At 43.1% G+C, this 23,849-nt stretch overlaps 1 protein-coding gene across 6 annotated transcripts in view; it reads left to right on the plus strand.

The window, feature by feature from the left end:
* Nucleotides 1–23,849, plus strand: part of pde4d (phosphodiesterase 4D, cAMP-specific) — a 141,404-nt gene that overhangs the window by 113,881 nt on the left and 3,674 nt on the right. For 4 of the 6 annotated variants that reach the window (XM_030417584.1, XM_030417585.1, XM_030417586.1 and 1 more), the window contains exons 2-14: nucleotides 1,920–2,111; nucleotides 4,014–4,050; nucleotides 4,137–4,213; nucleotides 4,586–4,638; nucleotides 9,508–9,620; nucleotides 18,239–18,332; nucleotides 18,605–18,780; nucleotides 18,878–18,976; nucleotides 19,089–19,253; nucleotides 19,526–19,625; nucleotides 22,023–22,177; nucleotides 22,288–22,410; nucleotides 23,634–23,816. In XM_030417584.1, coding sequence (XP_030273444.1) covers nucleotides 1,920–2,111; nucleotides 4,014–4,050; nucleotides 4,137–4,213; nucleotides 4,586–4,638; nucleotides 9,508–9,620; nucleotides 18,239–18,332; nucleotides 18,605–18,780; nucleotides 18,878–18,976; nucleotides 19,089–19,253; nucleotides 19,526–19,625; nucleotides 22,023–22,177; nucleotides 22,288–22,410; nucleotides 23,634–23,816 — 1,567 coding nt within the window. Of the gene's footprint in view, nucleotides 1–1,919; nucleotides 2,112–4,013; nucleotides 4,051–4,136; nucleotides 4,214–4,585; nucleotides 4,639–8,325; nucleotides 8,356–9,429; nucleotides 9,621–16,194; nucleotides 16,767–18,238; nucleotides 18,333–18,604; nucleotides 18,781–18,877; nucleotides 18,977–19,088; nucleotides 19,254–19,525; nucleotides 19,626–22,022; nucleotides 22,178–22,287; nucleotides 22,411–23,633; nucleotides 23,817–23,849 lie in introns of those variants that run through there. The other 2 variants (XM_030417589.1, XM_030417588.1) reach the window with 2 other exon arrangements.

The raw sequence follows: 23,849 nt of genomic DNA on the forward strand, positions 1-23,849 counted from the left end.
TGGAAAACTGGAAGGATACTGATGGCAATGACAGTTGTTTCTCATGGTACTGTGATGGTGAGGAGTGTTTAAGTCCAGTGCTTTTACACCATGCAGGGCTCCAGACTTAACTTTTAACACTCGATGGTGTTAGCTGAGGTTCCCCTGAACATCATTGAAACAACTGTTCAAAGAAGAACTGTTTTGCTTTTTCATGTTTTCTTCCTTCCCTTGTTTTTTTTTATATCACTTATTGTGCGTGACAAAGATCCTGAAAGTTATAAAAACTCCTCTCTCCCACAGAAAACACTGCTCCCGAAACACCTCGTCATTAAAAGTTCAGTCACAGCATTTTCATAATTTATTTTGAATCTGACTTGCTGAATTTTACGGCGTACTCGACAGATTTTTTTGGCACATGTGCGACCAAAGTAGTTACAGCCTGGAGCCCCTGCCTTGCAAACAACACGGTTTCAGTCTGCATACAAGCATACTGGCAGGGAAACGCTAACACGAGCAGGGTGTCTAGAAAGATGATATTGGATTAGATTGTGCGGCTGTCTCCATAGTGAGGATGACGATGATGATTGTGACAAAGAGGACATCATCCCCTTGCGTATTTTGTGTCACACGTAGGGGAATCCCCCCGCCCCTTGACCTTAGCGTCTACGCCAGACGGGATTATGGGATTGCTCGATAGCCTTTGCGTTGGGGCAGATATCCCTGATGACAGGGGTTAGTCATCACCCGGGCGAACAATCGCCTAGGAGACTAAGGAGCTCATTGTGACATGCTAGTTGGAAAGGGTGTCACTGGTTTAGAAAGTGTGACTCAGTGGCATCGGTAGAGCACAGGTATTCCCTGCGGCCCTGCGCAGAGTTCAGCCGAGGCAAATCTCGCTGGTGGTCCTAACTGTTGATCATGTGCCAATTAGTCTCCTACCAATCATAATCACCCAATCATCAGTCGGATACTGAGGAAGTGACTCATTGCGGTTTAAAAATGGTCAAGAGCAAGTATACGTCAGCCGGCAGTAGAGCCTAGTGCATCGCCCACATGCACACGTACGTCATGTCATGTTTTGAATTTCACGGCTCATGACTGTGGAGCCAATTTAGAGCAGCATATGGAAATGCAGGGCAGCTCCTATGTCGCTGCAGTGGAAAAAAAAAAAAAAACATACATATTCATGTGGGTTTGGTCAGTGAGCGAGTAAGCTCTGAAGTCATCAAGACTTTATTAATGTTTGCGCAAAGCCTGTGATTTATTTAGATGCTGATAATGGAGGCACATCATGCAGCCATAAGTGCAATCTGTTACAGAAGGCACTTAATTTATTAATTCAAGCATGGTGGGCTCTTGTGTAAGAAGACCGGAGAAATTGTCAAACGTCATTTGCTGTTAAAAGAAGGCGGTTGTTATTGAGTTCGAGGAAACTTGATCACCTCAACTTTTTGACTAATGACACAAATGAATGTTGGCTGTTCATCTGCATATTAGTATTTATACTCTTGGAGTGTCATCTGTGAGTTTAGCGTGATCACAGAGCTGAACAACAGTAATTTGACTGATATTTTAATGGCGTGCTAGTCATTATATTAGTGGGAATGGTCATTTTTGCATTTAGTTTTCACTGAAAAATACTTTTAAAAGAATGACGATGTCGTCGTGGCTGGGGTCTGCACCAAACAGTCATGTTCCCTCATTCTGATGAGTATGATTTACAGTCTGGAGGATCTCTGTTGTAGGGATAGACTGATTATCAGCCTCAGTTGATTGTTGAGGCCTCATCACAGGCGTTTTCTTTACCCGTCAGATATCATCAAAATAATGTTTAAACTCGCAAATTATTTCTATCTTCTATGCCGATTGGAATTAACTGTACATGATCAATATTCTGATACTTTTGTCTTTCTCCCTCTGCTTCTCACCATATGCAGTTTCGATGTGGACAATGGCACGTCATCAGGTCGCAGCCCCCTGGACCCGATGGCCAGCCCGGGCTCAGGCCTCATCCTGCAGGCCAATTTTGTCCACAGCCAACGGAGAGAGTCGTTCCTCTACCGCTCCGACAGCGACTACGACCTCTCGCCCAAGTCTATGTCCCGAAACTCCTCCATCGCCAGTGACATGTGAGTGTATGGTGTCTTTTGCCTTCGCCTGAACCTTTATAAGGAAGAAACACCCAAATGCTTCCTATTGTGCTGAAAGTGTTCTTCTTGTTTCGGCCTCTCTGAGCCACTCCTCAGTGTCATGACTGACCAGATATTAAAGCTGCCACGCCGATAGCTTCCGTCCCGGTAGGAGGGTGTGCATGACCAACAGCTGATTGTGTGGTGTCACATCTATTCTTAGGCATATCCAGTAGCATAAACAGGGTGGTCGGTCACAAAACGTCCATAAGCACGGGTTATGTGACTCTGATATTTTCCCAGGACAATGGGATGGACTCTTACCTCGCATTTAGTCTGTTTTTACCTTCTGTAATTATGCGATCTTTTATAGCAGTTACTCCTTATTGCCCCGATAACTGTGTTAGAACGCACTCCGCACAAACTAGCTGGCATCTTCAGGCTCAGTGTATATGCTGAAAGCGCATTTCTCATTTCCCACACAACGGCGGCTATCCGGTTACATGTGCTGCACACTTAGTGCTACTGGGAAAAAAAAAAAAATATTGACTGAAAACATAGCATTTCAATCCCGCCTGACGGAAAGACGAATAGACAAAAGGATGAAAAATAATGTCCTACAGTAACCTTAGACTTCCTCCTTACTGCTCTCGAGTATTACACCAATGACCCTTCCTTGACCTCCGCCCACTATCCAGTTACCATGTTAAAAACCATTGTTACAAGTATTCATTAATCTTTTATGCCTAATCATATCTTTTTTTTTTCCCCTGGAGTTTGCACGTGCAAGGAAGCTCGAGAGCAGGAGATAACTTGTCTTGCCAGCTTTCTTTCTGATCATTTTACAGACATCATCAAAACAGAGCTAGGACAGCCAGTTTGTGCCTCAAATAGGCACATTTTCTCGCCCCTCTCTTATCTCTCTGCAAAGATTATTTCCGTCATTCTATAAGAGAATCAAGCCAGTCATCTTTACCCTCAGTACCTTCTGTTTGTCTTGCAACACGAGCACATGACATGCCAGCGTCTCTTTCCACTTTCACGGCAGGCACGTTGGCTCACGTGCCCGGTGGGTGCGTGCGTGACGTGGATGTGGTCTACGCTCTCGTCACCTGGGTAAATGTTGACAGTGCTCACAGTCACGAAAGTAGCTTGGAGGTCAATGGGATTCTGACTCAAAGTTTTTAATGTTTTAGATTCTTTTTAGCTGGAACTGGATGAGTAATGCCCCTCCGCTTTCCTCAACAATGCCGACGAACGTGCCCTTAAGCCAGGCTGCACCTACTCCAGGAGCCATGTGGGCAATCAGTGAAGCCAACTCAGAAACGTGCTCCGCTGACTTTTCCACAAGTTAAATAAAAGTTAATTAAAAAAATGATAATGATTGCCTCAAGGATATATATATATATATATATATATATATATATATATATATATATATATATATATATATATATATATATATATATATATATATATATATATATATATATATATATATATATATATTTATATGTGGTTCAGGGGAGGGATTGAAAGGGAGGGGAAGGATGAGTGTGTGAGCGTCATGTCTTGCAGGGGCTTACAGTCTCCTCGCTGTGAGGATATCTTGCTTCACCTCCACGTGTCCCCTCACTTCTCTCAGTGAAACACTTAACTGCTCCGGAAACTGTTACACATTGTGAAGCGGGCCTCAGCTGGTAGCTGATGTGATGAGTAAACATGTCACTGTGATGGAGTGCATCAGGGACGCTGAAACTAATCTAATGTGAAGCCCCACACTCTCCTCCCCCCCCCCCCCCGTTGACCTTCTCCGATCATGATCACTCTCCTCTGTTGTCAAATGCCAATGTACTGTACATCTGTATCTGACGTTAAGGCCGCTCTCTTTGTGTCTTCCAGTCATGGTGACGATATGATTGTAACGCCATTTGCACAGGTTTGTATTGTCTTCACGTTTTCCATTCACATACACGGATGACTCCTGTGCGACCCCGTCCTAATCGATCACGTTTCCCCCCTCAGGTTCTTGCCAGCTTGAGAACTGTACGAAACAACTTTGGTGCATTAACTAATCTACAGCAAGACAGAGCATCCAACAAGTAAGTTGCCAAGCTTTGGAAATCTGTCGTAGTGGGAGGAGTGACTGCAGTACGGACAGCATGCCAGCATATCACAATGTTTGAACACTTTATGACTAAGATGTTCCTCTGAACAAGTGATTGAAGCCATACTGCGTCCAGTGCTCACTCACAGTCTGGCTTTGCTCGCCCTCTGCTGTTCAGATTGAGTACTACAACAACAGAAGCTATAGTTTGTAATGGTTCCCTCTGTTACAGTGCTTTTTACATAGGTGAAGGAATAATTGTGCGTCCTTATTAAATAGTAGATGAGAATTATATACAACGTTTTGAGGCACATTCCCGATTGGGAAGGAAATATCTCAATTTGTGTGTTTGTTTCTCCCGTGACAGGAGATCACCCATGTGCAACCCGCCACCACCCATCACCAAGACCACCTTTACAGGTATGTAGTATGCAGCATAATGGCTTGTGTGTGTGTGTGTGTGTGTGTGTGTATGTGTGTGTGTGTGGTCTAAGAATAAGTCATCTATAAAAACAACTTTCTTTTTATTAATTTTAAGGTTTTATTTATTTAGTTGGCAACAGCTGTAACTCTCATGTGGGCACACGTAAGTGAAGGCTGGTTTAGGCTTGTTTATGACAGTATAGTTGTAATACTGAACTATGTCTTTGTTGTAGACTATAATTGTTGATAAATACTTAAAATGTTCTTATATCTGCTAAAAATTTCATTCATGCTTCGTAAAGGGACTTAAAGGTTGAATATTGGCAGTAAACAGATTGAACCCGATTTGACGTTGGTGTTGCTGTAGTGCTGTTTTTATTCTATTGTAAGTTGTCAGTATGCCGGTGATGGGAGGCTGGCAAACACAGACACGCTTTGCAGGGAGCCAAAGAACATGAACATGGTATCCAACGCGGTCAGAATACAAATATGGACCACATATTTTGTGGAGAATTTGTTCACCGGATGAAAATAACTGATGAAAGGGAAAAAACGATATAATTAGCTGCCTTGTAATGAGTATTTTTTTCCAGTTGTCTTGCTAAAAAAACATAAAGGCTAAGTTCACAAAAAAATGAAAACATTTCTCAAGCTCCGCAGCAAAATGAAGTTGCAGCATTCTCCTAAACATACTGCATACAGCTCGTAAAGATGTTATTTTCATTTTTGGGTAAACGTATTGTTTTGAGGTAAATCAATGTCTTTCACTTATATTATCTCTGTATGTGTGTTTAGTTTTTGTTTAGCCAATATGCAGCCTGCTCAGTGCCTTCCATGTGTTAACTATTTATCCATAAACACAGACTTATCAATACTTTATTAATGGATTGCCCTGTAGTCCTGACGTGCTGTTGCCAGTAGACGGACAGTGTCAGCTGCACAGCCAGCCTCTGTGGCCTACTTTAAGAGTTTTTGTTGTGAGGAGGACATGACACAGACAGTCTAGTCAGATGGCCAGAATAGACTTGTCCTTGACAGACGCTTTGCTTTTTTAGCAGTATCGATGGCTGTAACCTAACTGTTGTTTGCAGGAGAGACCGTTTAACCTCCGGCGTTAATAAATAACTGTGTTGTTTAGTGAAATTATCCTTAGATCATGTGCACCAGGGGAATCGCGTAAACACACACACAGTAATGCATGTCCTGAGGAGGGTAAAAACATATCTTAAGTGCAAAAAAGAAACCAATACCCGATACTAACCTGTTTAAACATGAAGAACTGGTGGCATTGTGCTATATTTAGAACACAATCATACTGGTGCACAGCCATAAACTGGTGACATCTATGAGTCATGAGCATGATTGTTTTAGTATTGACTACTTGTAATGAGGCGGTGACTAAGTCATCTCGCAGATAAAGAATACCTGAATTAATAAAGGAAGTAGGCATAATAGTAACTCAGTAAATTAGTGAGAGGGTGGCAGTGAATTAATGAAGAGCTGCATTCAAGGCTTCTTTCTCTACTTCCCCATCAGTCCTCGTCCCATTGTCATCGTCTCTTGCTTTTTTCTTGTCATCTGTCACTTAATCACTGTTCGCACAGAGGCAATTATTTTTGAATCGTCTAATCTTAAAACAAGTTATCACTATTTATGTGACCTGTGCTTGTTAAAGCATAAGAGAGAGTTTCAGCAGAGCAAACACGGGGACAAACTGCAACACTGCATGTGTGGAAGAAAGTGGTAAAAAAAAACTTTTGTGACTCCGGAGGAAACTGCATGTAATCTGCTGGATTGCCTCCAGTGATGTCACTTTGTTGCATTGTGGGTAATGTAGGTGGCAGTGTTTTGACAAAATGTTTAATTCTATTTTTTTCCACACACACGCAGTAACACTCCTCAATACCTGTAAACAAACTTTAATGTGCAAAATGTTTAATATAGTACGAGAATATTCATTTAGCATTTAAAATCATATATACTCAATCCCAATTAATGCAGTGTGACTTTTTCTTAAACTTTCAAACTTTGTTCATGTTATGGATATAAAGATACTACTCGACTGTTTCCCCCATTCTTAATATTGTATCTTGTGCTTTATATGAAAACAACAAGGCTTAAGGCATTTAAGGCTTTGTCCTCCTCAAAGCTATTCAAGAGATGACAGACAGTTATTTCTCTATCCAAACAGGGAAGTGTGAATGTTGTAAATAGATACAGATATTTTCATTGTATAAAGTATTTCCTTTTACACATACTCACGCTAAAGTCCCTCAACAGTGCTTAATGCAACTGTTTTTTTGTGGAGGGACAGCAACCTTTGTATAGAACAACACAAGGATGAGGAATGAATTAAGTGGAAGCTGAACATTATTAAATAGGGAAAAAGAAGCAGCATCTAGTGTTTAGTAGAATGTAGTCCATAGACAGTATCTTGCACATTTATTTTGTAAAATGTTGAAAAGTCATGAATGCTGCTGAACATCTAAGCATTTGTTCTGATGCATGAAGAAATTTGATCATATATGAAATATCTGAACAATTGATGCCATATCTGTGCAATTTATTAGTAGTTCAGCCTCCCCCCCTTTTCATTCTTCCTCCTCTCCCTCTTCCTCTTCCTCTTCCTCCTCCTCTGTCTCCTCCTCCTCATCTTCTCCCGCTCACAGTCCGACTTCACTGTCGAGCTGTTCCGGTACATAGTTTGGCTGCAGCCCTGCGTCTGTGCAGCAGAGTGGCCTCTCCGAGCGCCGGTGTCTGATGTCGCACTAAGCATGAGAAGAATGTCATTGACGTCAGTGCAGTTGCTGTCAGAAAGAGTAGCGCCCTAGCCACTGACACCACACCAGGGAGAGCGAGAGAGAGAGAGAGAGAGAGAGAGAGAGAGAGAGGGAGACTGGGAGAAAAGAATGGAGGAGAGAGACAGAAAGGAGACAAAAGAGGGGAGGAGGAAGGATGTTCAGAGATCAGCGGAGGAAACGAAGAGTGTGGGAGAGGAAGGGGAGTAATGGGAGGAGGGAGGGGGAGATTTGTCAAAGACAATGAAGCGGGAGAAGGTGGGAATTGTTGAGAATAGGAGGTGACAAAAGAGGTGGAGAGACGGTCAGTGGTCCTGCATGGAAACACAAATGGTGTGAACGACATAACATTATAATTCATCAGTTCATACTACACATGCTGTAAACTTTGCAACATTTAAAAATGAATTGTCCCAAAATGGAAGATAAATGGAATAATCAGATTTTTCTTTGAGTCACTCCAGCCTAAGTCAAGACAACACAGTGTTTCTATGTAGTTTAAATGCTAACTGAAATGTTAATCTGATATGGCATCATGTGATTAAATTTGGTCCTCGTGTATTTTAATCTGCCACTGTTTCTCCGTCTTTGTAATTGAATTACGGCTCCCCTCCCAGACCACAGATCACATAGTATTAAATGCCTGTGCTTTCCCAAATTAGTCAGGCCATCAATATTAATTGGCTTCTGACAAGGTGACATTTTCTGTTAACACAGGCTGACTTTGAGAGGGTCATGTCTTCGGTTTCAAATGAAAAGACACTGGAGGACGCTTTGATATCGGGCTCGTGACGCCAGCAGTTCCACCATCTTTACCATATCGACGTCAGACATCTATTTGTTTACCTCTCTGCTTCGGTGTGTTTGTATGCTGAACACATATTAGCATGCATGCACACACAGCACTGTATAGGGAGCTCCCAGCTCTGGCTCCACTCCTCCATCACTCCAGCCCGCGTTTTGTCGCTCTCCCTTCCCCATCCACAGTGCAGTCCTCTCAGGCTTTAGGTACAGCTTGGGGAGAGCAGCACGTTTGGCTACCAGGGACGCCGAAGAAATAGCAGCCCATCCCCTATACACACACACGCACACGCGCGCACACACACACACACAGCGTCTATAGGAAACACTATCCAGCACACACACATCACCGGATTATACCCTTTGCTTTCCCGGATACCATGGATGTTTTTATTGGCAGAGAGGCTGAGGAGACAATATCATAATGTGTTATGGTTAGCATTTCGTCTGGTGTGAGTGAGTGTGTGTGTGTGTATGCATGTGTGTGTCTGTTTTGCGTCCGTGCGTGTGGCCGTGAGATGTCTTTTTATCCGTCAACCATGTCAGGATGCCGTGAACAATCTGGTGTTTGTTCCGAGCCGGACAGTATTGACATGGATCTTGGCTGGTTCTGAGCCTCTCTCTGGATCCTCTTTTCCACCGTCCCTGTCTTCCCTCCATCCCTCCTATGGCAGACATGGGCCTGCTAAGCAGACTGCTGTTCATCCTGCTACATGACTGGAATTACATCTCTCTTATGAATGACAGCTTAAACCTTATACACCTAGATCGCTGACTGTGATATACGTGTGCCTGTATGGGAGATAGTGAGACTGTTTGTGTGAGATTTAAGTTTTTTGCTCTGTGGAATCCCTCTGAATTCTCTGCTGTGATTTAACGTCCGTTTGGGCACCCAGAACTGACTCAGGGTGGCTGTTTGCCACCCATCACCTGCACCTGTTCCCCCTGGGATTGTATCTGACTTGCTCTGAAACAGGAAGAGTCCAGCGTTTTGAACTGTAGTGCAGTGGAGGTTTCTTTTTCTCCAAGCTTTTGCCACAGCTGACCTGTGACCGCTCATCTGTGGGTTAGGATACAGGACAACAAGGCCCTCCTCCCAGGCCCGCACAGCTGGCTCACCTGTCCAGTATGAAGAGTCACCCATGTGTCTACTCGGGGTATCCCAGCTTAGCTGTATGTGGGGTGGGAGACCCCGGGCCTGGACCGTCCACTAGCCCTTTGAAGCGGGCCCTTACTGACCCCTTGCCCTCCTGTCTTGCCCCTGCAGAGGAGGCCTACCAGAAACTGGCCACCGAGACCCTGGAGGAGCTGGACTGGTGTCTGGACCAGCTGGAGACGCTGCAGACGAGACACTCAGTCAGTGAGATGGCCTCAAACAAGGTAAGAACAACCCAAAAAAGTTTAACTTGCTGAGACTTTCATCTTATAGTAGTGTAATCCTGGAGGCCAACATCTGTAAGCATCTGTTGATTGAGCTTTTGGGTTTATCTCTCTAAATGAATGCATCGTGTACATTTTCTAGAAACTGAAATGTGAAATGTTGTGAAACTGAAATGTGCAGAAGCTGCTACCCAGGATTCACTGTATGCGTGTGTATATGTGTGTGTGTGTGTTCCTGTGGCTGATGTGAACAGGATGTGCTGCTAAACTTTGGTTTGAGTGTGACATTTATTGCTGGAGTTCCTTCTACACCCACTGCACAGCTGTACTTTCATAAATAAATGAAAAATCATAAAGTCACAGAGAAATCTTTTGGTAAATTCTACACTTCTCTTAACTGCTGTACACTGCAAAAACTCTTTGTATTACCTCGTGTATTTGTCTAATTTCTGCTAAAAAAATATCACATCACACTTTATTCTTGTGCCAGAGATTGCTCCAAGTACAGCCCGTAACAACCAGTGGGTTCCCCAGGTCAGGGTCACACGCTGGGCACAGTTTTATCAGAATAAAGACGAGCGCTTTAGATATTAATTAGATAAACAAAACATACAAGGTATAATGTGTTTAAGAGGTAAAGGGAAAAACAGTGTCCTTGAGGAAAACAGTAGAGGTAAAACAAGTTAAGTGCAGTTTAGGGCTACAACGAATGATCGTTGCTGACGATTAAACTGTTGATTATTGTCTCGATTCATCGGTTGTTTGGACTGAAAAATGTTGATTTCCTGCAGTGCTAGAATGTCTCGTTCTGTCCACAACCCAAAGATGAATTTACACTTGCAGAGGTGTAAATACAGCAGAAAATATCCACCTTACTCACCAGGAACCAGAGAACTTTTTCTTTTATCGCAATTATCAAAATAGTTGTCCATTGATTTGATAGTTGACAACTTGTCAATTAGTCATTGCAGCTCTGTACTATTACTTGACCTGCTCCTTTGCCTGAATCAAGGCTGTTCATTTGTCAAGTATGTATCATCCCGTAGTATCTGCTATTTCAGCGTCAGGTATCGTTATTGGTCGTCATGTGAGCGGTATGATTTTTGCGTTTTGATGCCTTTTTCAGCAGTCAGGCATCACAGCGTACGTTGGACTCTTTGTGTTGTATTGTCTATGTGTGTTAGTGATAGCATCGTCATGCAGGCAGGGAGTTGTGCAGTGAGCATGCTCAGTCGCCTCCTGTGTGTTTGTGTGTGTGTGTGTGTGGAGGGAGGCTGCTATGCCGCTCTGAATGCTGATCAGCTCTGGGCTCTGGTGATGTCACACACTGTGATGTCACACGAGGAGGGGATGGACCAAGATGAGAGGCGGGGAGGACGGACAGACAAAGGAATTACACAGATGCACTCCTCGCCCGCTGAAGTTACCGTGATGGCATGCGTGACCAGGTCACCGACCTCATTTAAAAGTGAAAACATATTTATTTTTTTATTTTTTTTTAACTGTACATGTAAAATGCACTGCGCTCTCACCATCGCTCACCAGCACAGCTATCTCTGGTTGTCATGGCAACAGCCACGGACCCAACCAGCTTCACTCCAGCAACACACACACACACACACACACACAGACACACACAATCACTACGTCTCCCTCACAGAGCCATTACATTATGTCTGTATCCTTCAGACTTTCATTTATCAACACTGAACATATGAATTCATCAATGAAGGAATTGATGAATCTCAATTGATTGAGATTTAAAAAAAGAGATAATAAAATGGAACGAAACTGAACAACAATCCGCGGCTCATCCACTGTGAATGTCATGATTTATGAAAATCATCACGTGTGCTGGAGCTTTAGCAGCAGCAGCGTTGTGTACCCACAGCTGCTGTTCTGGGTTTGCTTTGTTGAAGCAGCGCAGCTCTTTCTCCTTCAAACATCCCTGAGTAATGACCCTTATCAGATTCTGACATAACCTGGGAAAAGAACGCACGTCACCTCTTAATATAAGGATTCCCTTTGTTCCTATATTAAGCCCAAGGGCTGCTGTAACCGCAAGTCAACCAAGGTGACATACTGTGTGCCTGAAGGATCTCACACTAGCCCAAACACACTGTACGAACACTGCTTATTTTCAGTTCACTATGAAACACATTATGTGGAGAGTCATAGTGATCATAATCTTTGCTTTGTTGGATTATTGGCTTTATCCAGTGGTTCTAGCTCAGGATGCTCCTGTGCTTATATTTCCCCTTGTGTGGGTGAAGGTGTTTTCTGTGAATCAGCAGCTGGTCTTCCTCTGGCTCTGTCTAAGGAACAGTGTGTGCCTTCTCAACTATGATCAGCATGCTTTTTCATGCTCTGATCATTTCCTGAGATTACTCTATAAAATTGTCAAAAGTGTAGTTTCTCCCAAAGATCTCCGGGAGCAAAGACTTCTCAGCGTTTTGAACGTCTCGATCCAGATTTTTTGGCAGCCTCTGTTGAACCCTGGCTCGAGCAGATGTTCATGACACCATTGTTTCAGCAGGGCAGATTCTCGATAAGGAGTTTTGCGATTGGCTGAACAGGTATCTGGATCATTTTTCCTTAGGGAGTGGCACATTTTCACACTGCTTAGCCCATCTTTAAAGGCTTGCACTGCTCTGTCACTGCAGGTGTGTTTGGAGGGTGGTTATAAGGTGCATGCCCCACACAGACATTATCATATATCCTTATTTTACTGTTGTCATTATTTGTGAAACACTGTCCATTTTCCTGTGCAGATATTTGATGGTGGCGTCCAGTGTAGTCTTGGTAGGGTAAATGTCTAGCCATGTCCCATCTGCCATAACTTAGACATCCACAACATCCCTCCACTACATGTGTGTGACAGCTTTAGTCGATATTACAATACTTCATACCCTTGCTGTCCCATGTCTCTCTAAATTTAGTGATTTACATTTCTCTGATAAATTGAAGGATCAGTAATCACTTTAAGCAGTATTTGCTCTGTTTATTCTGGTGGCATGCCCTGCAAAAGTAATCTGTTTGGAATATCAGCATTTAAAAAAGTGAGGCGTGTTAAAGTTGCATTCTGGTCTTTTTTGTGGATGCTTTTTATTTTAGTTACTTTATGTGTTGCTATGTCCTCAGAAGTGAGATCTAATTCAGCCAGGAGACTTCCCTGAATTGGTCATTCGGTTAGAAAAAGCTCCTCCGTCCTTCACATGCGAGTCAAAGTCATTCTCCAATAACTCAACAAGCTTCTGGAAGGTTTTTTCTTTTGGATTTTTTGAACCGAGAAGGTTAGGTTGAAAAGAATAATGGCTCTTTGCTTTCATCTTTTTATCTCTGTCTTTCCATTATTCTTTTTTTTTGTTATTGTTATTTGTTTGTGCGTTGCTCCTTATCATTAAGGGTTTAGCCGTAATGAGACCGTCTTACTAATGTTTGTTTGGGCAGATACAGAAACGTAATAATCAATGAGGCCAAATTTTTGTCAACATTTTGAAAAGCCAGTGTAGCAATGTACAATTACTGTTATTAATCAAGTACTGTACTTAAAGCTACAACGGGGGAATTGGCCCCTTTGGACAAAAGATAAAAAGGGTGACGCGAAGAAAAAAATGTTTTTTGTGCCAACCAAGTCGGAACCTGACCTGTGACAGGTATATAATTGGACAGAAATAGCGTTTGCTTGTGTTGGTCAAACAGAGGGATCAGTATAAAATCGAGGCTGTTTCACAACCAGTTAAAAGTTCCTTGTAGTTCGTTAAAGTAGAATTTTTGAGGTATTTTACTTGAGTATTACGAACACCTGATTCTTATTCATCACCAGCCCGTAAATAGCCCCTTTTTTAAATGAACGTATTTATCTGCAATCTCTCTCTCTCAAAAAAAAAAAACACCCTGATTCCAATAATTGGGATTTTTTGCACATTTTGTTTTGATCATGAATGACCAGTCGCCGGCACATTCATTGAAAACAGTTGAGCCAATTAGAGTGTTCCCGCTGTCCCTGTGTTCTGTACAGAGGGGGCGTCTGCCACCAGAATAAATGTGCGACGTGAGAAAGGGAAAAAAAAAAGACACAAATGCAACAGAGACGTGGAGGTGTCGCGGGCTATATACAGCAGGGAATGGCTATTTTTGGTCACTCTGCCGAAGAACAAATTACACACAAGCCACAACTGAGCTCCGTGTGACACTTTCCAATTTTTACCCAATAGTTTGTGTTCACACCTCCCGGCCAAGCTATCAATATGTGTGTGTACTATATCTGTCTGAAGGAGAGAGGGAGAGTGTGTGGACAGGAAAGGTGTCGGTGGGCTTTATATTTGTGTATATGCCTCTGCAGGGAGTAAACTGTGTGTGTGTGTGTGTGTGTGTGTGTGTGTGTGTGTGTGTGTGTGTGTGTGTGTGTGTGTGTGTGTGTGTGTGTGTGTGTGTGTGTGGTGGGCCTGTGGCGGCCTGCTTGGCTCTGAGTCAATCAAGGCTGCTGGATCTCAGTGAGCCTGTTGTCTCATCTGCTCCAGTGTAGCTGTAAATTACTCACAGCGCCCGGCTGGCTGTAGAGGTTGGGTGTAAAGTAAGCAGAGACAGGTTTGGTCCCTTTTCAATCCTTGTAGCCACCGGACCGTCGCAGGCCACACGACACATGCAAGTGCACATGTGCGCTCGCATACACAAGCGAGAGGAAGATGATTGAAACCTCCTCGCCTCATAAGTGAAGCTGTGCTGCGAAAGCTTCAAAATCCATCCATTATTCAACAAACATAAGCGAGATTTTTATACAGAAGTTCTCAAGTGTTGTCAACAACATTGCCAAAATGAAATGGGCTTAAAGTGCCATACTCTTGATTTAAATCAGGAGGTATTTGATCAAAGAAGAGGTAGACATGATGAAGACTTGTGACCAAAAGGCTTTGAGCTACTTTGGTCTTGTTCTCTGGAGCACGCTACCTGAAGACGAGAGGTCCGTCACAGCTGTGTCCACACGCAGAATTAAACTGAAAACCTTTCTGTTTTCTCAGGCTTATTACGAGTTAGTGTGTGTGTAATCTAATGTCACTTTAATATAAAGCACCTTGAGTTTCCCTGAATTGAGCTGAATAAATAGACTTGGCTCATCCAGCTGTCAATTCTTAACTTTTTTTTAACTCTTGACTTCAATAGACATTTCAGTTGGCAGTAAACAAAATCTAAGCTCGCTGTCCGTCCATACAAAGAACATTCTCATAATTAGTTGATCTCAGACATCCCGTCTCACTCGTCTTGATTCTCAGGTCACATCATCTCACTCCCCACTGCCATTTTTAAGCTATATCACCTCCACCAAGGAGGTTATGTTATTACCCGTTTTTATTTGTTGGTTTGTTGGTTGGTTTGTCAGCAGGATTATGGAAAAAATACTGAACGGATTTCCATGAAACTTGAATGGAGGATGGGTCTGGGCCACAAATAGACCGTATTAGAGTTTGGTGGGGATCCAGATAAAGGAACAGATCCGGGAAATGGTTTTCTCACTGTCTTTAACGTTGTAAGATAGGGCAACTTTTTTGTTAATTTCTCCGGGAAAAAATGCAAGAATATTGATGGCAATGTATCTACGAGTGAGATGCAGATCCTTAATCTGTTGAGCCTACATTTTGTTTGGATTTGGATGCAGGGCTTTCATGTTTGACATTGAATTTGGCTTGATTGAATTACAGAGGACTGTAGGGTCTTGGTGGAGGTATGCGCTCTACTGAGTGCCATTCTAGTTTTGTTTGTAAGTTAGTGTTTTTCATTCCCCGTGATTGTCGATTTTTGGTTTCAGGTCTGTTTCGATGGTTTCGAGTGTTGAGTTAGCAGCAATAGAAATGGCGGCCTGTCATGTTGTATAACTCATTCTTACGTACACCATTACATGTTGTTTTCAGTATAGTATATTGTATAAAGGGAACACTCGTACTATTACTGATCAGAGAACCTCTTGAGCTTGGTAACACACACACACACACACACACACCAGCCTGTGTGGACACACTGCTTTCAGTCTCTGTCTTACCGAGCCCACTTCAGATCACTGTGACGCTCACTCTATCTGCGAGATCAATTGTTTTCCGTGTATTTACATCACCTCATGAGCGATGTTACCGTGACTCATCTCGCATGAATACTGGCATGAAAGCTGACCTCAGTTTTCCAGTATTGTACTGTGTTGGATGAGGTAGCCTGTGCTTTTTTACACAACACTGCACAGAAGGTCGGGTCAGCCGACACGTAAGCACGTACGCACGCGCGCTATATTGCATGTGTATGTACTGTATGTGCACGTACGCGCACAAAGTCACATCCCGCTGCACTGCAGGAATGGAAGGAAAGGGAAGGGGTAGATTTTCCACTGAGTTAGGTTCCAGCCAATCACACAGCAGGTGACCTCAACTCTGCTCCAATCCAAGCCAATCAGAGGTGATGATGAGCTCACACTTCTTCCGTATCTGGGCCCTGATTTGCTGCTGTTGTGTGACATAGTGAGGGAAGCAGCCTGTGCTCTTCACATGGGAGCTTGGGTCACACACAAACACACACACACACACACACACACACACACACAGAGAAGCAGGCAGCCAGCCCTGTTTGGAAGCTGTTGACAGAAACATTTTTTTGCCGTCCTGGTGGCTTTGGCATCTACCAAGCATCCGCATCATCATCAATTATTCACGACCTCAGCAGCGTGTGTCTGTATCCGTGTGTGTGTGTGTGTGTGTGTGTGTGGATTTCAGTGTGTATGACAGTGTGTGCGGTCACGATATGCTCTCATCGGATCTTTGGGGAGCCTCGTTCCACCGCTGCTCTCTCAGAGTCTGACTCTCCGCTCTGCTCCCTGGAACATGGGCTCGTTTCTGTGGATATTCGTAGGGCAGGAACGCGATGCTTCAATTATGGACTCGCTTCGGCAGATTCACATCGAGCCTCTTCGGTTTGAGGGCTTTTTACTGTCAAGAGCCGCTGACTGTTTTCGTTTCTCCGGCATCTAGTGCTTTCACCATCTGAATTGTTGACTTGAACTTTGGCTGTAAACCTGTATCTTCCCTGCTCCTGGATCTATTTCGTTGATTTGTCAAAATGCCTGAAGCAAATTATCTGCTCTCTGTGTCCTGGGGATATATAAAGGTAAGACCTGCTGTCTGTTGAGTAGTTCAATTGATTATTCAGGTGTTTATGGCTATTTAACGTCTTTTTTTGAATTAATTTCCAGAGGGTGAGGGTTCTTCATGTAGTTTATCGCTAATTCTCATTTTGGCCAAGAACTAAAGAGAACATGACGTACAGTTCATCGCCAACATGTCGCTTCATAGGTGTGTCATTGTGTGTATCTGAGACGGGGAGAACTAGTGGTGCTTTCATTGTCCTTTTTAAAAGGTGTCAAAACAGCATAAAAAAGAACAAACGCAGGCACAACGCATACACGTTCACTACACCTGTAAATTGTTCAATACTTGTTTCAGATTTTTTTGAATGGCACAAAAGCTCTCTTAGAGAGAATAACGCAGTAACCCTCGGAGCTCGGTGAAGACCCTTTTTTTTAGGTCAGCAATCCTCTGGGTGGTTGGGTTGCTCCATATTTTCTGACGTAATGAGGGAGGATTTTTACTTTTTTGTTAGAATGCAAATTTCGAAAGGCAAATATCGTTAAATTCTTGGATTTTTTGCAGGGACCTTATTGTATTTATTAGTTTACTAATTGTGTTTCATGTGAATATAGCCTATCTCTACCAGATTTGTTTTTGTTGCTCTCCTCTCGCTTGACAAAAGCACACGACCGATAGTTCCTTGCCTCGTGCGCAGTAAGCGCTCTGCAGTGTTGTAATGGTCTATTTAAAGTGATCAATATTGATTTATATAATTAATCAATATTCATACATTATGCATTTGGCCTAAAGCCAGAACCAATCAGACAATGCAGGCGTCTTTGTTCCAGAGGTTTTATTTTTTTGTTCTTTTTCTTCTTGTGCAATCTGTTTCGTAACTCTCTTTGTTTTGCAGCCATTTGGAAAATACCTGATTTGAAGCATTCTCCTCCACATCAATCAGTTTGGTCATCAAATCAAAAGCCGGGGCTAAATTCGAGTCCGCCACTCCAATTAGGCCCCAGAGAGAGAGAGAGAGAGAGAGAGAGAGGAGTGAATGAGATGAGGGAGAGGCAGCAAGGAGCAACTGCTTTGTAGAGGGAAAAAAAAGTGAAATTGTAGGAAAGAAACTAGAAAAATGGGTTACTGATTACACACATCCCCTGGCAGCAGCCCTCTGACCCACTGAGTGTGTGTTCGTATGTACGTGTGTTACACCACAAATGGTGATATTCCTGGGTACAGCTTCTGTTACGTGACTAGGAAAGAGTCAGCAGGAGGGCTTTGGGTTGATTTCATCATCATGAAAAATGTTTTTAATAAAAAAAAAATGGAGATGGAAAATTTTTTTGTAAAAGGAGCCTCAACCTTTTTCGCTTTAAATGAGTTTGTTCAGTTCTTGAATCGTGTTTCTCTGCATTTATTTAAACATGTGATGGTGCCTCTGAGTAACAGCTGTAAAAAAAGAAACCATTCATCCGTGTGTGTGTGTGTGTGTGTGTGTCCGTTTTTCAGTTCAAGAGGATGCTGAACAGGGAGCTGACTCACCTATCGGAGATGAGCCGCTCTGGGAACCAGGTGTCTGAGTTCATCTCCAGCACCTTCCTGGGTGAGTGATGACACAGGGAGATAGACTCACCAGTCAGGAGTAAAAAGAATTAAAAATTAAAAATTCATCTGTGTCCTGACCAAACACATGCACACATACGTTCTTTTTTTCTAAAACCCTGTGGGTGAAAGTGTTAACCAACCAGGATATCGATGTACCATTGTATCAAATTCAGCCGCTTCTGGTTGAGCATGTACAAAATCAACCCTAAAACAAAGTGTGATATAAAAGGATCAACCTCATACTCACCTTCCACTCGTGTCTCACTGCAGACAAGCAACATGAAGTGGAGATGCCATCCCCTCAGACGCAGAAGGAGAAGGAGAAGAAGAACAAGCCCATGTCTCAGATCAGCGGGGTGAAAAAGCTGCAACACTCCTCCAGCCTCACGAACTCCAACATCCCTCGCTTCGGCGTCAAGACCGAGACCGAGGATGAACTCGCTAAGGTGTGTGTTTGCCTGTCCCGACAAAGACTACAGCGACCAAAAAAGAAATGACGCGTTCACATTAATACGTGTTGTGTCTGCCTTTCCCCTTTTTCAGGAGCTGGAGCATGTGAATAAATGGGGCCTTAACGTTTTTAAAATCTCAGAGTTCTCTGGGAATCGGCCACTGACAGTCATGATGTATACGATATTCCAGGTAACGACCGTCGACTGCTTCTCGTTGTCCAAATCCTTCCTCGTTGTCCAAATGCTTTGTGACCATAACCTCCCTCCTGTGTTTTCTGTTTTGTGTTTTTTATTTTTCGCAGGAGAGGGACTTGTTAAAAACGTTTAAAATTCCACTTGACACCTTTATAACGTACCTGATGACCTTAGAAGACCATTATCATGGCGATGTGGCCTACCATAACAACATCCATGCTGCTGACGTCACCCAGTCAACTCACGTGCTGCTATCCACCCCCGCCCTCGAGGTGGGTACACATGGACGACGCTCACACACACACACACACACACACACACACACACACACACACACACACACACGGCCCCTCGCTCCCACAATCAGCTTCAATCAAACTCCTGCACAAAGTCCAATCAATGGCTCTTACTTGTGAGGATATTTTTGTCCAACGATTTACTTCTCTCATCAATGCACCTCCTCCTCCTCCTCCTCCTCCTCCTCCTCCTCCCTCCACCTCCTCCTCCCTCCTCCCCTCTCTGCTCGGTTCGTTTTCTCTTGCAGGCCGTGTTCACAGACCTCGAGATCCTAGCTGCCATCTTTGCCAGTGCAATTCACGACGTGGACCATCCTGGAGTCTCCAACCAGTTCCTCATCAACACCAGTGAGTCTAAATGCGGCGCTGTCTTAGCAGCTACGTCAGCTGCTCAGCGGTGTCATCGGTGCATCTTCACCAACACTAACACATGCTCACAGGCTGATACCCAGGTGGGAACTTGCGCTCTGTGTCCTCACCAGCACACACACGCACACACTGACAATCAGCCATCCTCAGATGAATGAATATGAATATATACATAAGTGATGAATGTTTGCTGCATATGAAGAAAAAGTGCATATTTATAGATATTGTGTGTTTTAACACGTGCACATCTTCAGCAGCATGTGTTTCTTTAGTCAGGTGTGAAGGTTTGACATGTGATTCCGAGGTGGAGGGGTTTAAACAGGAAATCAATATTTGTCCTCAGTCTTACTCTTTCCCGGTAACACCATCATTCATGTTCTCAGGGGAAAAGAGGGAGGAGAAAAAATATCCTCCCAAAGACAAAGATGTAATAGGAGGGATTACAGGTGACCCAACTACAACCAGCTTGCTCATCAGACTGCATTTTGTTTTCACTTCAACTGTTTTGCTGTTTGTTATTTTGCCCTGAACTACCAGCAGTGACTTAGCTTTTTAAATGAGCACAAGGTAGCAGCGGCTAGGAGCGGTCAACTTTTTGTTTGTCATGTCAGTCGTTCTCCGAGTTGTTTCGACAGCGCAGCGTAGCTTCCTTATTCTCGACCACACTTCATGCCATTTTTGTGGCAAATATTGCAACGACAAGTCTTTCCTCGGCTCAGGAATATGACATACAGTACATGAACTTGATATATGCTATCATACAATACAATCTGGTCTGGATCTAAAAAGACGGCTGTCACGGGCCGCAGGAACTAAAGCTGAAGCTTACACACGGTCGGATTTTGAAGTTATTGTAATTTTCTTGCATCACTTTTTCTCTGAAATAGAGCAAAGTCGAACTTCAGTGCACTGACAAATTTAGTTTAGTTTAAAGAATCAACGGCAGCATCTCTTTTCCCGTTAAAGACAACGGCGAGTTAAGGAGGAGATGTAATGTGATGATATTTCTAAAACGTGCTTCTTTTTTCTTTTTATTGCTGTGAGCACCACCACACAAATTCCATTCCCTTGTGAAGTGGAGGCAGATCACAAAACCTGGAATAATAAATGCAAAACCATCTGCATAACGAGATGTAACCAAAGGGGAGTGGGTTCATGGTGTTGTGTCCTCCAGCTAGAGACTGAACCCCTGCTCTCTCTCTGTCTGCTTCAACTGACTCAGTCATGGCTGGAGGTTTCATAAATACCGCCTTGATTTGGCAATTTAGAGGAAAACACAAACAAATAAAAGTTTATATCCACTGGGTGTTGCTTTAAACAGCCGTTCAGGAGACCATTACACATTTGAGCGTTGCATAAGAGCATTAGTAATAATTTATCAGGGCAGAAAAAGACACTGCGCAGTCTCACATGCTTTACACGGTGTGCTTTGTGCTTCCCATAAGCCCAAATGGGGAATCCCTGCAGTAAAGGCAGTGTGAGTCATCCTAGTTAGGAGCCACCAGAATGATCTTCTGTCAGCCACAGAGCAACAGAGCAGGATCCCCTTTCTCCCCTCTGCCGCTCGGTTCCACTGTGGCCAAGACTAATGCATCTTAATGGAAAATCTAAATACAGAGAGAGGACCTTCAGATGACCCAGAGAGGGGAAACCTCTCGGTGGAGAAAACACGCCGGTGCTTTCAGCTGCTGCAGAGGACGGATGATACATGTGTAGCTGCAGCACACCTAAAACATGGACAATGCGGAGGTCTAATGTTCCCCTCACATCTTGTTGCGTACTAGCGTTCGCCTCACAAAATAACTGAACTCCAATAACTCCAAATGTATCCATGCATACTTTCTGTTCATGTCATTGTGTTTTCTCAGTATTTCAGGGCCCTTCTAAAAAGTCTTACAATGTCTAAAATTTAATTTTTATAAATATATGGCCTTGTATTATTTGAATTTCTGAGGTCTTAATTGCCATCATTCATTCATTTTTCCACCTTTTTAATTAATTTTTTTTTCAAAATGAGTCATACTCTTTTGCGTCAAAGTCCGCATTTCTGATATATTTCTATATATATCTAGATATAGTTAAACCTGGCGCTTCCTTTTTACTGACCTGCCTCATACAATTCAATAAGCTTATTCACGCATAAAACATTGCCTGCACGTCACCACATATTCCAGATGCTACATACCTCCATACTCATGTGCAATGCTTGAATAAAGAAAAAGACGATTTGTTTAAAAAATAGTAAAATCATCTCGAAAAGTTCTACCTGTAAGTTGCATTTGTCATGACATACTTTCGAATCCCATGTACTGTATTTAAAATCTGAAAACAACCCATGTCCACAGACTGATATGATGAATCGTGTCTCCTGTGCAGATTCAGAGCTAGCGTTGATGTACAATGACTCGTCGGTGTTGGAGAACCACCATCTAGCAGTTGGTTTCAAGCTTCTACAAGAGGAGAACTGTGACATCTTCCAAAACTTGACCAAAAAACAAAGACAATCACTGCGAAAGATGGTCATTGACATCGTAAGTGAGAAAGATCTCTTCTGTGAAGCAGGAACGGAGAAAGATATTACGTGGGGTCCGTTAAAGGTTCATTCAGTCACTTTTTGTGGTTTGTTCTGGTTATTTTCTAGGTGCTAGCAACAGACATGTCCAAGCACATGAATCTACTGGCTGATCTGAAAACAATGGTGGAAACCAAGAAGGTGACCAGCTCTGGTGTCCTGCTGCTGGACAACTACTCTGACAGGATACAGGTCAGAACAAAGCAACCGACCAACAAGACCCATATCACCAGGACTCAGCCAATTGTTATGTTTATTTGAAAAAATAAAAAAAACTTGATCGTCTTGAAGATTCTGTAGCAAAGTGGGGATAGTTCCTCCTCTTACCTGTAGTGCTTTTAACCATCTAGTCTGTTGTGTTGTGTATTGCCAAGTTTTGGAGATATCCGCCGTAGAGATGTCTGCCGGAACAAGATGGCACTCGGCTTGTGGCGCTCAGAGCTCCGAAAAAAAACTAGATTTGAAAACCTCAACATGAGTGTCTTTCCAGAAATCGTGACCCGTTTACTTAAAAATAATCAGAACTTGTTGTGAGCAGTTTGATGGAGGAACTTTTATTTTCTTTCTGCTCTTCTCTCTCACCCATCAGCAGTATCACCAAGCAGAGGGACTCGACCATGTGTAGATGCACGCTTCTCTCTGTGCAGTGATCCGGTTAGCAGGTGTAGTTCAGTAGAAAGAAAAATAGTTTCTGCAGAAAACTGCTGACAACAAGGTCTGTGGATTACCTTGTTTAACTAGGTCGTGACTTCTAGGAAGCGACGTTGCTATTGAGTTTTTAGGAACGTTTATTTTTTGGCGCCATCTGGTTCCATTTTCATTTGATAGCGGGCCGACATCTCTGCTGCCAAAATCTCCAAAAGTCTGCAACTCGCAGTAAAACAATCTAGATGGATACATAGCACTAAAGGTAAGAGGAAAAAGTTGGAGTGAACTGTCCCTTTAATCTTCTCATTCCTTTAATATCAGTAGAAAAATACAGCATCGGGGCCAGCTACCGTGTTTAAATATTATTTTAGTAATAGTGAAAGTCACCTGTGTGGATTGTACTTGAATAAAAGATTTTCTTTTGCTTTTTATTCAATAGGAGATAAAATGCACTACTTTGGCTCTGATCCAGCTTGCAGTGTGTGAAGTGACTTGTTACTTAAGCTATCAAAAATGGAGCGGAGTAAAAAGTACAATGTTTGCCTTCAAAAATAATGAAGTGGAGGTATAAAGTAGCAGAAAATGGGTACACTCAAGTACAGTAAAAAAAATACTTCAGATTTGTACTTAATCACACTACTTAAGTAAATGTACCTGGTTACAATTCATCACTAATCAGGGCCTCGGTAAACTGAAAACTCTGCGATCAAATCCCATTTCACGGTTGTGCTTCAGTTACAGTAATGCTTGGTATTTGTCGTGTTCAGGTTCTCCAGAACATGGTGCACTGTGCAGACCTGAGCAACCCCACGAAGCCTCTCCAGCTGTACCGGCAGTGGACGGACCGCATCATGGAGGAGTTCTTCAGCCAGGGTGACCGAGAGAGGGAGAGGGGCATGGAGATCAGCCCCATGTGTGACAAACACAACGCGTCGGTAGAAAAGAACCAGGTAACATACGCACACACATACGCACATGTGCAT

Source organism: Sparus aurata, chromosome 5 (assembly GCF_900880675.1).
Source record: "Sparus aurata chromosome 5, fSpaAur1.1, whole genome shotgun sequence".
NCBI classification, from domain to species: Eukaryota; Metazoa; Chordata; class Actinopteri; order Spariformes; family Sparidae; genus Sparus; species Sparus aurata.